This window comes from Myxocyprinus asiaticus, chromosome 23, assembly GCF_019703515.2.
Source record: "Myxocyprinus asiaticus isolate MX2 ecotype Aquarium Trade chromosome 23, UBuf_Myxa_2, whole genome shotgun sequence".
Classification (NCBI taxonomy): Eukaryota; Metazoa; Chordata; class Actinopteri; order Cypriniformes; family Catostomidae; genus Myxocyprinus; species Myxocyprinus asiaticus.
Genome location: NC_059366.1, coordinates 38,672,501 through 38,690,723, shown reverse-complemented (window position 1 = coordinate 38,690,723; position 18,223 = coordinate 38,672,501). Strand labels below are relative to the sequence as shown.

Sequence of the window (18,223 nt, the reverse complement as noted above, 5' to 3'; positions counted from 1 at the left end):
TTGTGGTCAGAAGTTCAACACACATTAGAAAACTCCAAAGCCGATTGGTTTGTAATCCTGGCCGAGTAAGGTTGATCCCAGGACTTCGAAATCTCCCAATGGAGGTCCAGAGAAAATGGAGTGGCCTACGAGGCACAGTTGCAAGTTGGCCTGCTAAGAAACAGTTGTCCAAGATGGATTTACGATCCTCCGACAGCGTTTCATCTGTGTCCAGGTGCAGTTTCTCCATTGCACGTGTAATAACCTCCAGCAACTCTGTATAAGTTACCGAGGGCCTGGACATCTGACCACTTGGAGGCAAGGCCTCAGCCTGGCTGCCGGCAAAATCCTCAGAATCCTACACTGCCGTAGACATGGCGTTCTCAAAGGAAACCGGTGTGCAGGCCTCAGGGCTAGGGCGCAAATGCCTGTGTGTAAACTCCATGGGAGAACATTGAGCCAAATCGGGAGAGTGGCAGAGAGAACCGAAGGTCTGCCTGCTGCTCAGCTCCCAACTCCTCGCGCTGGCCTCCCATAAGTCACACGGCCCCGTGGTGCTGGCAGACACGCAGCCAGCAAGAGCACTCAGCTTGACTGAATCCCTTTCAAAGGAGGCAAGCCTTTTGTGGAGCATTCTGATGTTCATCAAATCACACTGTGGGCAATCCAAACCCTACAAAGTGGCCTCCGCGTGCCGAAACCCCAGACAGGAAACACGCATTGTGGGAACCCTCACCGACAGTGAACTGCGTACATGGAGGTAAGCACTTCTTAAAATCTATCCTGTGTTGCCACTCAAAAGGGAGAAATAATAATCCTCGCTTCAACATGTGTCACTAGTACAACATGGGCCAGACAATATCATGCACTGAAGAACAGAAAATCTAACTAGATGGCGTGAAAGCGAGCACTTTTTTTGGAGCCCGTGACGTAGCTCCCTAGGGGGTATCGCTTAAGCAGCATCAGCCAATAAACTGGCATGACTGTAAGCGCTACATCCCAACCGTGAAGCATGGGGGTGGCAGCATCATGTTGTGGGGGTGCTTTGCTGCAGGAGGGACTGGTACACTTCACAAAATAGATGGCATCATAAGGAAAGAAAATGATGTGGATATATTGATGCAACATATCAAGACAGTCAGGAAGTTAAAGCTCGGTCGCAAATGGGTCTTCCAAATGAACAATGACCCCAAGCATACCTCAAGTTGTGGCAAAATGGCTTAAGGACAGTAAAGGTAAAGTATTGGAGTGGCCATCACAAAGCCCTGACCTCAATCCAATAGAAAATTTGTGGGCAGAACTGAAAAAGTGTGTGCGAGCAAGGAGGCCTACAAACCTGACTCAGTTACACCAGTTCTGTCTGGAGGTATGGGCCAAAATTCCAGCAACTTATTGTGAGAAGCTTGTGGAAGGCTACCCAAAATGTTTGACCCAAGTTAAACAATTTAAAGGCAATGCTACCAAATACTAACAAAGTGTATGTAAACTTCTGACCCACTGGGAATGTGATGAAAGAAATAAAAGCTGAAATAAATCATTTTCTCTACTATTATTCTGACATTTCTCATTCTTAAAATAAAGTAGTGATCCTAACTGACCTAAGACAGGGAATGTTTTCTACGATTAAATGTCAGGAATTGTGAAAAACTTGAGTTTAAATGTATTTGGCTAAGGACTGTATGAATTATAAGAATTTCTCTGCCAATACAGTTCTGTAGGGACTGTTCACACGAACATGTTTTTGCATCCCTCTGCACTGTTTTTAATAGTTTTTTTGCTGTATGTTTACATGTGCTAGGTGGACACCTTTAACCATTGTGTAGCATTGTTTAGATGGCATGTCAAGTTAAAAGAAGTTGAACTGTTGAACTGAAGCTTTTACGGAAGGATGCATTCGGTGTGAACAACCCCTAAGTTTATAACTGGAGGTTGCCAAGATGTGCAGTTACAGATGTACGTGTGTTGGCTATTTACGACTTTCAAAGCCCAAGAGGAAAGTATGAATGACTCAGTGTGTGTGTGTGTCCATTTGACTTGTCTGTGACTGTATATTTCATTGAAGTATGTACAGTAAGTTTGACTGGAGTGTGTCTGTATTTGACTGGAGGCTGTGTGTGTGTTATGGATGGAGCAGGGCTATGTGTGTAAATCTTCGCTGTCTTTAGGTTTATCCCTGTGTTAGCAGCAGTGATTGACTCATTTAGCAGAGAGATAAATGTCAGCAGGAAGCTATTTTATGGGGGTCAGTTGTTGGGCTAATGTCTCATGGGAACACTTACAGAAGGATCTATGCTGGTGAAATGCAGTGTGGGATATTGTGACCTTTGCCATCTATAATTGAGATGTGATGAAGATGCTCTGTTGTTCCATGTGCCCAAGCACACTAGATTGTAAGTCATCACACACAATCTGGGTGACCAGATTTTTTAAATGCCATATTAGGACTGTGAATTTTTAATGGGAGGTGGGAGGTTCCCACCCACCCGTGTTTCAAACAATGATAGGAATAACAGTAGTTTATTTAATTGGAATTATGGTAATGATAATGTCACATCTTTAGTTTAAGTCTAGTGTGTTTTAAGCCTAGGTGCCCTCTTTCTAGGTACCACCCTACAGTTTTATTGTCTTGCTGAATTTTGAGCCAAATCAAATGCAAAAAGCTTAAAATAACAGCACATTGTTTCTGTAGATTTGAACAATTAGGTATTTGACAAAACTACTGAAACTTTGTTTTATTTTTTATTTTTTTTTCAACATCAAGATTTTGGATTAAAGTTTATTTACAATATGCATAAAGGGAATTTATTATTATTATTTTTTTTTGGTGCTGGGATTGGTCTCCAGTTCTTAAGTTTTTTTTTTTTTTTTCACAATTTTGAATCACCTTTTAGCTTTTTGCCATTAATCTTGCAGTGTGACAAATGCATTTTTAAAAGTACAAATATTCCATATTTCAGTTAATACAAAGTAAAAAAAAAAAATAAATAAATATAAATATATATATATATATATATATATATATGGATATACAGCGATGACGGGCTCAAGCACAACTGTTCCATTTCTACCCGGGGGCTTTCGGAAATAATGCAAGGTGGACACATGCATTTGGCATTTGACTTTATTCAAAACAATTTTGAAGCAATTTGAGTAAATATAAGAGGACTATTTTAAAGTCTGTTGTAAGAGCCACACTGCTGACAGGTGGTGGCGCAATGACCGTGATCCAAAATAGTCAAAGCCATGTGATTAGCCCCCAAGACTAAACATACATCTCAATTTTGATCTAAATCACACATTGCACACAGAAGATATGAGCTACTTCCGGTTTCCCATTTTTCACCATTAATTTAATGCCTCGCCATGGCAACATTGTTCGATATATCAACATTTGTCCATAATTTACCATATTCAGTGTCTTGGCATAATGTTGTCTTAATGTGGTGACAGTCTCATGAATCACCTAGGAGTATTGAAAATTCAGAAACTGCAATATAAAAAAAAATCCAAAATGGCCGACGACTTTTTGGGTGGATCTAATGACTATAATTATGAAAGTTGTCTTGATGAGAACTAATATATGTACATATTTTGGTGACTGTAGGTGAAAATGGGGGTGCTACAGAGCCCCCCCCCCACATGCCCATAAGTGAACTTTGTGTGTGCAAAATTTAAAGAAATTTGCCCTAAAAACACCCAATGGTATTTAAAGAGGCCCTATTATGCTTTTTGGGATTTTACCTTTCCTTTAGTGTGTAACATAGCTCTTTGCACATGTAAAAGGTCTGCAAAGTTACAAAGCACAAAGTCCATACAAAAGGGAGTTATTCTCTCCCACAGACAACACAGCTCAAGAACTACAAGAAACGACTGGTTTGTAGTCCATCCATTTCTTCCGTAAAGTATCTACGTCACTATGTAACACATTTGCATAATGCCCGCCTAAGGGCTACTTTGGCCCACCCTCAAACAAACGTAGTTATAGCCGAGGCCAGGATGAGTTGGGTTAGTGTTGTTGCCATGTCAAAAGGATGCTGTTTTCTTCACTGCAAAAGCAAAACCTCTTTGTTTAGACTTCCAAAGGCAGACGAATTGAAGAATCCAGTGGTTCAAATTTATTTTAATTATTTAGCAGTACAACCACAACCGATGCCACATTTTCAAGATGGTTACTCTTGAAAGATGGTGCAGTTCCCACTTTGTTGGGACAATCTGGTGCTTTATGATCACAACCTGTAAGTAGGCTTGATTTATTTGTGGATTTATCTGCTACCGAGAGTTCAAATTCAGAGTTTTGTGTTGTAGCTACGGTGTACACCTAGTGCACAGCTGTAGGCCTCTGCTAACCTGCTAGCTAATGTTATTGTGTTGAAATAGTTTTGCTGAAGAGTTGATGTTTCTCCCAAAGTCAAACTCTGCTGAGATCAGTGCAGTGTTTATTTGTAACATGACTCGGTGCATCATAAGTTTAACTCTTTAATGACTGCTCGGAGTGTCCTGAACTTAGATCAGTCAGTTTAAATTAAATTAAAATATGCATAGCTTATATCGAAGATGAAACATGATGTACAGTACGTGCATTAAGATGCGGGGTCAACCCTTATATTCATTTTCATTTATTATTATAAGTAGTATTAATGGACATATTAAGAGTGGAGAAAGGAAACAGGATGGGGAAAAAGTGGGACAAAAGGTGGAATCGAACCTGGGTCGTCTGCACGAAAAAACACATCCACACCGTCGTTACAGCCCACACCACTGCAGTAACACTGCTAGAGAAACAGTTTGTCTTTAATTTCTGTGTTTCCACCATACTCTTGGAGTGCAAATAGATGCACTGTTTGGCAGATGCCATTTACACATAGTGCAAATATTCACTCCGAAATAAAAGTGTGAAAATCTAAATCTATCTGCCTGTCCATTTATCCATTTGCGGACCATTAGCAATAGAGATGATCAGTATTTACTCCATCTCAACTGTCACTCCTCTTCTGGGTTCTGTCCAGAGATGGCCATTGCGTCTTCTTCAACCAGACAGCAGAAGGTCACATCATGGGATTTCTCTTGGAGGCTTTATGAGCCCTATAATTAAAACTGGGAATACTTGAGAAAGTGCAGGCATGCTCAATAACTCTTCTGTGACTCGTTGCTGCATTACTGAAGCATGATGACAGCGGTTACTTTCCTCTGGTCCCACTCCTTGAAGTTTTTAGGCTGTGATTTACCTGCAGCTTATTTCTTTGTGTCATAGACATCACAGATCTGACTATCCCACTCCTGAAGCTGATCTTTGTAATTATGTCGATGGTACAATAAACTGGGAAAGGAGAATGTAATGTTCAGAGACAACTAAATGTAAGCCATTGGTTGGTTGATTTATCCAAAGTGTGTAAATACTGTGGCATTTTCAACACTGCTCTATTTGTCAAAACCAAACCTTGACCCCTTGTTTTCAGCATCTTGACCAGCCTGACTAACAGTAGCAACATTGACCCAACCTCATTTGCATGTTTTTAAAGTGATATGGCAATCTTTGCCAATGCTTGTCTTTGTGAACTTGTTCTCCCTGGCAGAGATAGCTTGAACAGTAACTAGTGCTGGAGAAAAGGGAGTGTGTCAATGTGCCTGTTTGATATTTTGACATCTTTGTTTCTCTGTTCCAGGATATAGCCTCGCAGAAGTTTTCCATGCCTTCTCCTGTTCGCACAGTCATCGCAGCCGACTTTGACAATGACAATGAACTGGAGGTCTTTTTCAACAACATTGCCTACAGAGGACCATCAGCCAACAGACTGTTCAGGTACATTACAAGGACATCTAGCTCAATTTGTAAATTATGTGGCCCCAGAACAATTTTCTCATGACTATAAAAGGACAAAGGTTTGGAATTTATTGCAGCTTGAGCTACCCAAATAGACAGAAAGAGCCATCTGACTGACATGTAGCTGTTCAGTCACAGTCAATTTTGTCATTATGTTGCGTTTAAGGGCTGGGTTATCTGAGATATTTTGTACTGTAATAAAAGGCATGACAGTCTCCATGAGTGATTGCACAGAATAAAGTACTGCATTTACAGAGTCTAAGTACAGCTCAGAAAACCTTAGTTTAGACTTTCACAGATATAACTACGTAATCAAAGCAGAATATAAAGTTCTGCTCATGGATATCCACTTTACTTGCTTCTAAGTGCCTCAAATGAAACAGAATATCTTTAAAAGTTTTCATGACTCTAACCTGACAAACTCTTCAACTATCAACCTGGAACCATGTGAATACCCCTCTTTTTCAAGGTGGACTGATAAAAAAATCCTGTGTGCTTTTACTCACTGAAGTTCCATCAAACCAGCCAGTCAGAATAGGACTGATTAACTTGAGAAAGTGTTTCCCAGTTTTGTCTGCAATATACATCAGACAGTTAGTGGATGAAACTGCCAGAACAAAGACTGGTGATTGATCTAGCAGGTCAATATACACTATATTGCCAAAAGTATTCGCTCACCCATCCAAATAATTGAATTCAGGTGTTCCAATCACTTCCATGGCCACAGGTGTATAAAATGAAGCACCTAGGCATGCAGACTGCTTCTACAAACATTTGTGAAAGAATGGGCCGCTCTCAGGAGCTCAGTGAATTCCAGCGTGGTACTGTGATAGGATGCCACCTGTGCAACAAGTCCAGTCGTGAAATTTCCTCGCTACTAAATATTCCACAGTCAACTGTCAGTGGTATTATAACAAAGTGGAAGCGATTGGGAATGATAGCAACTCAGCCACGAAGTGGTAGACCATGTAAAATGACAGAGCGGGGTCAGCGGATGCTGAGGCACATAGTGCGCAGAGGTCGCCAACAGACCTCCAAAGTTCATGTGGCCTTCAGATTAGCTCAAGAACAGTGCGTAGAGAGCTTCATGGAATGGGTTTCCATGGCCGAGCAGCTGCATCCAAGCCATACATCACAAAGTGCAATGCAAAGCGTTGGATGCAGTGGTGTAACGCACGCCGCCACTGGATTCTAGAGCAGTGGAGACGCGTTCTCTGGAGTGACGAATCACGCTTCTCCGTCTGGCAATCTGATGGACGAGTCTGGGTTTGGCGGTTGCCAGGAGAACGGTACTTGTCTGACTGCATTGTGCCAACTGTGAAGTTTGGTGGAGGAGGGATTATGGTGTGGGGTTGTTTTTCAGGAGCTGGGCTTGGCCCCTTAGTTCCAGTGAAAGGAACTCTGAATGCTTCAGCATACCAAGAGATTTTGGACAATTCCATGCTCCCAACTTTGTGGGAACAGTTTGGGGATGGCCCCTTCCTCTTCCAACATGACTGCGCACCAGTGCACAAAGCAAGGTCCATAAAGACATGGATGAGCGAGTTTGGTGTGGAAGAACTTGACTGGCCTTCACAGAGTCCTGACCTCAACCCGATAGAGCACCTTTGGGATGAATTTGAGCGAAGACTGTGAGCCAGGCCTTCTCGTCCCCAACATCAGTGTCTGACCTCACAAATGCGCTTCTGGAAGAATGGTCAAAAATTCCCATAAACACACTCCTAAACCTTGTGGAAAGCCTTCCCAGAAGAGTTGAAGCTGTAATAGCTGCAAAGGGTGGGCCGACGTCATATTAAACCCTATGAATGAAGAATGGGATGTCACTTAAGTTCATATGCGTCTAAAGGCAGGTGAGCGAATACTTTTGGCAATATAGTGTATATCCGTTCAGCCACAACATTAAAACCAACTGCCTAACATTGTGTAGGTCCCCCTTGTGCCGCCACAACAGCGCTAACCCACATCTCAGAATAGCATTCTGAGATTACATTCTTCTCACCACAATTGTACAGAGCGGTTATCTGAGTTAACGTAGAGTTTGTTAGTTCAAACCAGTCTGGCCATTCTCTGTTGACCTGTCTCATCAACAAGGCATTTCTGCTCACAGAACTGCCCCTTACTGGATGTTTTTTTTGTGTGTTTTTGGCACAATTCTGAGTAAATTCTAGAGACTGTTGTGTGTGAAAATCCCAGGAGATCAGCAGTTACAGAAATACTGAAACCAGCCCGTCGTGGCACCAACAATCATCCATGCGATTTATCTAATCATGATTGTTGGTGCCAGATGTGCTGATTTCTATTTATATATTTATCCCCTTTTCTCCACAATTTGGAATACCCAATTCCCAATACTTAGTAGGTCCTTGTGGTGGCGCGGTTACTCACCTCAATCCGGGTGGCGGAGGACAAGTCCCAGTTGCCTCCGCTTCTGAGACAGTCAATCCTCGCATCTTATCACGTGGCTCATTGTGCATGACACCGCGGAGACTCCCAGCATGTGGAGGCTCATGCTACTCTCCGCGATCCACGCACAACTTACCACGTGTCCCAGTGAGAGTGAGAACCACTATTCGTGACCACAAGGAGGTTACCCCATGTGACTCTACCCTCCCTAGCAACCGGGCCAATTTGGTTGCTTAGAAGACCTGGCTGGATTCTCTCAGCACACCCTGGTTTCGAACTCGCGACTCCAGGGGTGGTATTCAGTGTCAATACTCGCTGAGCTACCCAGGCCCCACCAGATGGGCTGGTTTGAGTATTTCGGTAACTGCTGATCACATGGGATTTTTGGTACAGTGCAGCATTTATGTTCAGGGAAAAAAAAATATTACTGCCAAATCCAAAGTAAAAATATTCTATTTAGTAACAGACACTTCAAAAGATTTGCTCTCACTACAAATCACCATGGTTTTACTACAGTTTAACCATTTGTATTTGTAGTAAAATCATATTAACCACAAAATTAACATGGTTACTGTCATGGTTACAATACTATAGTAAAATCAAGGTTACTATATGGAAACTACAGTATGACTGTTGTAAAACAATAGTTAATTGTATCAAAACTATGATTTCTGCCAAGAAAACAATGGTGACAGCAGTCATTGTTACTTTAGTTATGGCTACTACAATATTACTATAGTAAAACCATGGTTACTATATGGCTACTACAGTATTACTACATAAAAGCATGGTTAATTCTATCAAAACCATGATTTCTGCTAAGAAAACCATGGTGACAACAGTCCTTGTTATTACAGTAATGGTTACTACAATATTACTATAGTAAAATCACGGATAATTTTCGTTAGGGTCCTTAACTAAAAAAAAAATTCTCTAATTACTAACTCATTCTAACATTTTAACTTAATACCTGTATTATTATGCTTCATGCATCAGCATAAAGTGCATTTCAAACTCAACTAAACATATATTCAACATTCAGAATTTGTACAGCACTATAGAAGAAATAAACTTGCTATTAAAATGAATACAAGAATGGATGTCGTAACACGACTCGAGTTTTTTAATCATACACAGAAATCCCACATCTTCATCAACAAAATAAGGGCAACATAACGTTGGCTATGAACACCCCAAGCACTTTAGTTCTTGTTTCATATCTGTCCAAACTAGCACCGAGTGCCTGCTTAAAGACAGAAGGTAGTGTGTCTGTGTGCAGTTTTGGGCTCACCCACGGCTCTGTGCGCACCGCGCGCTATATATCCTCAGGAGTTGTCAGCATAAATAGCTAATCACATATTTATGTATTACCAGTTTACGGCACTCGCGTTGAGCAATGCCTGCAACCAGTATTGTAAATGGTCAAAAACATCGCTGTTGTAATTGACTGCATAAAGGAAAAGCTCCCAGACAGGAGACTTAAATGACGCCGGGGTTTCTCTCTTGCGGCTTGTTTACTCCGCTTGCCATTTTACCAACTAATGCGTGTAGAACTGTGATGTCATCAACTGATTTAACATACTAACAGTTAAAAGGACAGCTTTTCTCTGTAGAAAGTTGACCCACTTGAAACACAGGCAGAGGCTGTATATCTACAGAGCCATACAGGTGTATTAGCGGAGGTTACAACTGCGCATGTCTATTTGGTGCTTTATTTTCTTTGCCAAACTGTATGATCCAGATGCATCATTAAACTACAGTTATACCACAGAGCAAATGCTTACCGAACCGTGGTTGGTGACCCGTATGGTTCGTTTAAAAAAAAAAAAAAAAAAAAAGTAAATACATTTTTTTTATATATATATATACACACACACACACACACACACACACACACACACACACACACACACACACACACACACTACCGGTCAAAAGTTTGGGGTCACTTTCCTGAAATGTTTCTCATGATCTGAAAACTTTTGATCTGAAGGCGTATGCTTAAATGTTTGAAATTAGTTTTGTAGACAAACATTTTATTGTGCCAACATTATTTAATTCCGAAACTAAAATTTTATTTAAAAAAAAAAAAAAAGTTTTTGAAATAGATGACTTGGACCGAATAATTAAGAAAAGCAGCCACTAAGTGCCCAGCATATAGATGGGAACTCCTTCAATACTGTTTAAAAAGCAATCCCAGGGTGATACCTCAAGAGGTTGGTTGAGAAAATGCCAAGAGTACATTTCTGCAAAATCTAGGCAAAGTGTGGCCACTTTGAAGATGCTAAAATATAACATGGTTTTGATTTATTTTGGATTTTTCACAACATAATTCCCATATTTCCATTTCTATTATTCCATAGTTGTGATGACTTTACTATTATTCTAAAATGTGAAAAAAATAAAATAAAAATATAGAATGAGTGACCCTAAACATTTGAACGGTAGTGTATATATAGAGTTGTGCTCAAAAGTTAGCATACCCTTGGAGAATTTGTAATATATGTACCATTTTTAAAGAAAACATGAGTGAGCAGGCAAAACACATTACTTTTATTTCTTATGGGATTCATATTCAACTGTAGGTTATAACAGAATGGCACAATCATAAAACAAAACATGGCAACAAAGAAAAAAAATGACCCCTGTTCAAAAGTCTGCATACCCTTAGTTCTTAATACTGTGTACTGCCCCCTTTAGCATCAAAGACAGCATGCAATCTTTTGTAATAGTTTTGTCTATGAGGCCCCAAATTCTTGCAGGTGGTATAGCTGCCCATTCGTCTTGGCAAAATGCCTCCAGGTCATGCAAAGTATTTGGTCGTCTTGCATGAACCGCACGTTTGAGATCTCCCCAGAGTGGCTCGATGATATTAAGGTCAGGAGACTGTGATGGCCACTCCAGAACCTTCACCTTTTTCTGCTGTAACCACTGGAGGGTCAACTTGGCCTTGTGCTTAGGGTCATTGTCGTGCTGGAAAGTCCAAGAGCGTCCCATGTGCAGCTTTCTTGCAGAAGAATACAAATTGTCTGCCAGTATTTTCTGATAACATGCTGCATTCATCTTGCCATCAATTTTCACAAGATTCCCCGTGCCTTTAGAGCTCACACACCCCCAAAACATCAGTGAGCCACCACCATGCTTCACAGTGAGGTATGGTATTCTTTTCACTATAGGCCTTGTTGAGCCCTCTCCAAACATAGCGCTTATGGTTGTGACCATAAAGCTCTATTTTGGTCTCGTCACTCCAAATTACAGTGTGCCAGAAGCTGTGAGGCATGTCAAGGTGTTGTCAGGCATATTGTAACCGTGCTTTTTTTGTGGCATTGGCGCAGTAAAGGCTTCTTTCTGGCAACTCGACAATGCAGCTTATTTTTGTTCAAGTATCGTCGTATTGTGCTCCTTGAAACAACCACACCATCTTTTTCCAGAGTAGCCTGTATTTCTCCTGAGGTTACCTGTGGGTTTTTCTTTGTATCCCGCACAATTCTTTTGGCAGTTGTGGCTGAAATCTTTCTTGGTCTACCTGACATTGGCTTGGTATCAAGAGATCCCTGAATTTTCCACTTCTTAAGTGATTGAACAGTACTGACTGGCATTTTCAAGGCTTTGGATATCTTTTTAAATCCTTTTCCATCTTTATAAAGTTCCATTACCTTGTTACGCAGGTCTTTTGACAGTTCTTTTCTGCTCCCCATGGCTCAGTATCTAGCCTGCTCAGTGCATTCATGTGAGAGCTAACAAACTCATTGATTATTTATACACCGACACTAATTGCAAATTTAAAAAGCCACAGGTGTGGGAAATTTAACCTTTAATTGCCATTTAGACCTGTGTGTTTCACCTTGTGTGTCTGTAACAAGGCCAAACATTCAAGGGTATGTAAACTTTTGTTCAGGGCCATTTGGGTGATTTCTGTTATCATTATGATTTAAAAAGGAGCCAAACAACTATGTGATGATAAATGGCTTCATATGATCACTATCCTTAAATAAAAGACATATATTCAGTCATATGATCAGTCATATTTTCAAAATCAATGCCAAAATTTCACAATTTCTGCCAGGGTATGCAAACTTTTGAGCACAACTGTGTGTGTGTGTGTGTGTGTGTGTGTATGTATGTATTTGTGTGTGTGCGTGTGTGTGTGTGTGTATCTATGAATGTGTGTAAATGTATATGTTTATTTACTGCATATATATATACACTGGCGGCCAATATGATCAATATGATCTTCCAAAGCACACTATTATAATTACGTAATATAGGTATTTCTGTAACATTTACGTTTGTAAGGCAGGAAATAGTTATGGAAACTCTTTCCATTTTGGGGATTTGGTGGTATGCCCAGGCTGTTCAACATGCCAAAAAGTCCAACAGCCAGACCTCAACTCTACCTGATGGGAATGTCCCTGTACATCTGACCCTCACCGTTACACACTTGTTTTCTAATGCGAACACTGTAATATTAAACAGAAAATATTTTTTCAAATTTGATTCTAATCCCATGCTCAAACATTTTAGACCCTCAGTTCTCTGAAAGCAAAGCATTTAGCGCTTTGTATAAAATAACCATAGAAACATCTCGGTTAGCTTTTTTAGTCATTAAAATACTAGAAAGTATGAACTACCAGACTTAGAAATGTTTTCATTAATTCAATACTGTGGGGGTTTTCACGAGTCTGTAAATGAATCTCTCCTTTGGGACTTGTTGTATAACATGGAGCTGACAAGGTACGTTTGTCTTTGACTGTTCCTTTGTGTGGAGCTGTCTCAAACCAAAAGCCAGAATAAGCAATTCATCTTTACCATGGCAGAGTTTCGCGGAGAGAACATGGAGATCCACAGATTGAGGAGCTGAACGTTGGGGAGGCCGCGGAACCAGAGGGACGTGGAACCGGTATGAAGGGTTTGGCTCAGTCATTCCATCGAAATTTAGGGCTGTTTATTTTATAAAACTAACTTTTGCAAAAAAAAAAAAAAAAAAAGAAAAATCCATGAGTTTTGGAAATGATACATATTAAGATAGTTCCCCTTAAAATAACTTGAAAATGATCCAGGTTGTGTAATGTGTTTTTAATTTATAAACGATTATGAGTGAGTTCAATAACAGAGATTGATCTGGTGGTAACATCCGTCTCAGGTGATCCGATCACAAGTGGTCAGCGCTAAACAGGATCCAACGCTTTTTGTTTAAACGTAGGTGACCACATCGCATTTGTTGTGTAAACGCTCATTTGTCTTGATACATTCCAAACAAAAACGAAGAACCGCCTACTCACTTGTCAATCAACAATTGCACTAAAACAAAGGTTTTAAATGTTGCAGGTTACATGCAGGGACTGCTTGCACTGCACATTTTTGATGTAGGGTTACAATTACACATAAGATGTAACTAAATGATATTTGCTATATATATTTATTTATTTATTTATTTAAAAATGTGCCTACTAGAGGAGGATGAGCTCCCACAGACAGTTGCCTGAGTCTGGTTCCTCCAAGGTTTTTTTTTTTTTTAATAGCTATATGGAGTTGTTTTTTGCCACTAGATGGCATTACAAATCCAGGCTTGTGTGCTACTGTAGTTGTGAATAACACCTTGAGTCAGCATTAAGTATTGAGTGCGAACACCACTCGCGACCAAGTCATCATTATAAAAAAAGTCACTGGAATGATTGAAATGCTAGAATCAGTCTAAAGTCTAAGATTTTTTTAAGTAATATGTTGTTTAGATGGGAAAACAACAGTTGTTGTCATATCTGTGATTCAGTTCCTGTCTGAGGAGATATATTTGTTTTTCAGGAGCAGCTGTGACTGATTTTGATGGAGATGGACTGTTGGATCTGTTGGTGACACACGGGGAAAGTGCGGCTCAGCCCATCTCTTTGTACAGAGTCACACAGGTGAGGACATATGTTTTAGACAGATGATGTTTAGCCACTTTTAAATAGGCAGTGCACAATAGGCTTCTCAAAGAGAAAATGTTATTGCTCAGAGGTTGCTGTTATAGAGCATATGAGACTTAAAGGAATAGTTCACCCAAAAATGATAATTTACTCACCCTCATGCACCCCAGATGTGTATGACTTTCTTTCTTCTGCAGAACACAACTGAAGAATTTTAGAAAATAATATACCAGCTCTGTAGGTCCATTCAATGCAAGTGAATGGTGGCCAGAACTTTGAAGCTCAAAAAGCACATAAAAGCAGTAAAAAAGTAATCCATATGAATCCAGTAGTTAAGTCCAGCAGTATGATAGGTGTGGGTGAGAAACAGGTCAAAATTTAAGTAAATTTTGTACTATAACTGACCACTTTCACTTCCACATTCTTTTGTTTTTGGCAATACACATTTTTCGTGTATATCGCTACCTACTGGGCATGGAGGAGAATTTATAGTAAAAGAGGACTTAAAAAAAAAAAAAAAGGACTTAAATATTAGAATAAACTTTATATAGTGCCTTCAAAAGTAGCTTCTCATGGTGCTTTACATACAGAAAAGAACAAGATATAAGTTATGAGTTATATGAGTTAATAATAAAAACAGGGTACCAAAATTAATCAAGTAAAAGCATTCATGTAATAATGCTTTAAGAGATGATTGAAATGAATTCAGGGTATATTCTTGTCTAATATCTGATGGTAGTGAGTTATACAGTTTAGGGGCATAGTAAAAAAAAGCTCTGTCACCCATAGAGGGTAGACGTGTCTGAGGGACAGCTAGGAGACCAGATTTTGAGAAGCGGAGATCACGTTTTGGGGTATAGAGTTAAAAGATCAAACACATTCTGAGGAGCCAAACCATGCAAAGATTTCAAACAAACTTCTTTCACATTGTCATTATGGGGTAATGTTTGTAGAATTTTGAGGAAAATAATGAATTTAATCCATTTTGGAATAAGGCTGTAACATAACAAAATGTGGAAAAAGTGAAGCGCTGTGAATACTTTCTGGATGCACTGTATCTGGGATGGCATGAGGGTGAGTAAATGAGATTATTTTCATTTTTGGGTGAACTATTCCTTTTATGATCCAGTTATGTTTCATTGTCTCAGCTTTGTCTCCTTAAATACTTAGGAGAAATACAAATAGACACAAATTAGACGATTGACATGAATTATGAATATATTTATACAATTAATGTCAATGGGATAGCCCAACAGAGTAAAAATTGAACAACCAATGGTGTGTGGCAAGACTGTCTGTTTTATCGAGCAATGGCAGATATGGATCATGTTCTTTACATTTTCCAGGTTTTATTTCACTTGTTGTGTTCCCGGTCAAACATGACCAGCCATTGGAAATAAATGGGTGGGGCTACAAAAAAAACCTGATGAGCCTGTCCAATCACCTGATGAGCACATATGTGCATGTGTACTTGCATACATAAAGTCCTCGGACATGTGTACACACACACACACACACACACACACACACACACACACACACACAAAAAACCTTTGATATCTTATATATCAGATAACTTCTGAAATATTCTTGACCCCACAGGAACAAAGGAATAATATTCTAACAATGTGTTTTGGGAACTTTCACATTCTCTCAAAGAGTAAGAACAATGTTTACTAATGTACAGGGGCATTCCCTTGTATAAGGTCAAGTCAATAAAGCCTACTATCAGTAAGTTCCAAATATAAGTACAAAACCTGTTATAATTACTAGATATCTAGTGAAAATATATTCATAATGAGAAATTTATGAACATTTAAATGGGCTGATCATTTTTGACTGGGAAAACCACAAGTGAAAAATGAAAGAATAAAAAAAAAAAATACGAATTTCTGGTTAAACAAAACAAAGTAGTGTAATAAACAGGACAGAAAATTGTATGTATGGTATTTAATATAGTAAGAAATATTAAACGCTTTTTTAAAAATAAAAGAAACACTTTTTAACGCAAAAATTTAGTTGCATTAGCTCAGGTAATTTAGGCCTATTGTCAATAAATTCCAAAAAGAGGTACAAAACCTGTTCTAGTTACTAGAAATCAAGTTGAAAAAATATCAATGCAATATTTAGTGAAAATGTATGGATTATGTGAGATTAATGTGACCATTTAAATGGGTTGGTCATTTTGACCTGGGAACACAAGGAGTGGTAGCCAATGAGGAACACGGCACAAGGGTTAAAGTTCTGTTTGGAGAGGGAGTTTTCTAATGGTGGATTTCTCATTGTAGGGTTCATCTAATAAATGGCTCCGTGTGATTCCACGCACACAGTTTGGGGCTTTTGCTCGTGGGGCTAAAGTGATAGTTTACACCAAAAGAAACGGCCCGCACACACGCATCATAGATGGAGGATCAGGGTACTTGTGTGAGATGGAGCCCGTGGCTCACTTTGGGCTAGGTAAGTATTTCTTATTCAGTCTAGCACAAATATATGGAGAAGGGTCTTGATTGTCCAACAGCAAACTAGTTGATTAGTGACGACTAGTCTACCTGTGTGTGTGTGTGTATATACATACATATATATATATATATATATACAGGTGCATCTCAATAAATTAGAATGTCGTGGAAAAGTTCATTTATTTCAGTAATTCAACTCAAATTGTGAAACTCGTGTATTAAATAAATTCAATGCACACAGACTGAAGTAGTTTAAGTCTTTGGTTCTTTTAATTGTGATGATTTTGGCTCACATTTAACAAAAACCCACCAATTCACTATCTCAAAAAATTAGAATATGGTGACATGCCAATCAGCTAATCAACTCAAAACACCTGCAAAGATTTCCTGAGCCTTCAAAATGGTCTCTCAGTTTGGTTCACTAGGCTACACAATGATGGGGAAGACTGCTGATCTGACAGTTGTCCAGAAGACAATCATTGACACCCTTCACAAGGAGGGTAAGCCACAAACATTCATTGCCAAAGAAGCTGGCTGTTCACAGAGTGTTGTATCCAAGCATGTTAACAGAAAGTTGAGTGGAAGGAAAAAGTGTGGAAGAAAAAGATGCACAACCAACCGAGAGAACCACAGACTTATGAGAATTGTCAAGCAAAATCGATTCAAGAATTTGGGTGAACTTCACAAGGAATGGACTGAGGCTGGGGTCAAGGCATCAAGAGCCACCACACACAGACGTGTCAAGGAATTTGGCTACAGTTGTTGTATATCTCTTGTTAAGCCACTCCTGAACCACAGACAACGTCAGAGGCGTCTTACCTAGGCTAAGGAGAAGAAGAACTGGACTGTTGCCCAGTGGTCCAAAGTTCTCTTTTCAGATGAGAGCAAGTTTTGTATTTCATTTGGAAACCAAGGTCCTAGAGTCTGGAGGAAGGGTGGAGAAGCTCATAGCCCAAGTTGCTTGAAGTCCAGGGTTAAGTTTCCACAGTCAGTGATGATTTGGGGTGCAATGTCATCTGCTGGTGTTGGTCCATTGTATTTTTTGAAAACCAAAGTCACTGCACCCGTTTACCAAGACATTTTGGAGCACTTCATGCTTCCTTCTGCTGACCAGCTTTTTAAAGATGCTGATTTCATTTTCCAGCAGGATTTGGCACCTGCCCACACTGCCAAAAGCACCAAAAGTAGGTTAAATGACCATGGTGTTGGTGTGCTTGACTGGCCAGCAAACTCACCAGACCTGAACCCCATAGAGAATCTATGGGGTATTGTCAAGAGGAAAATGAGAAACAAGAGACCAAAAATTGCAGATGAGCTGAAGGCCACTGTCAAAGAAACCTGGGCTTCCATACCACCTCAGCAGTGCCACAAACTGATCACCTCCATGCCACGCCGAATTGAGGCAGTAATTAAAGCAAAAGGAGCCCCTACCAAGTATTGAGTACATACACAGTAAATTAACATACTTTCCAGAAGGCCAACAATTCACTAAAAATGTTTTTTTTATTGATCTTATGATGTATTCTAATTTTTTGAGATAGTGAATTGGTGGGTTTTTGTTAAATGTGAGTCAAAATCATCACAATTAAAAGAACCAAAGACTTAAACTACTTCAGTCTGTGTGCATTGTATTTATTTAATTCACGAGTTTCACA

The 18,223-nt window shown here is 39.6% G+C and overlaps 1 protein-coding gene across 1 annotated transcript in view; it reads left to right on the top strand.

The window, feature by feature from the left end:
• The window catches only part of LOC127414063 (cartilage acidic protein 1-like), a 57,198-nt gene that overhangs the window by 29,342 nt on the left and 9,633 nt on the right, over positions 1–18,223 (top strand). Inside the window, exons 8-11 of the mRNA XM_051651769.1 lie at positions 5,643–5,779; positions 13,021–13,103; positions 14,006–14,106; positions 16,398–16,566. Coding sequence (XP_051507729.1) covers positions 5,643–5,779; positions 13,021–13,103; positions 14,006–14,106; positions 16,398–16,566 — 490 coding nt within the window. The remainder of the gene's footprint in view (positions 1–5,642; positions 5,780–13,020; positions 13,104–14,005; positions 14,107–16,397; positions 16,567–18,223) is intronic.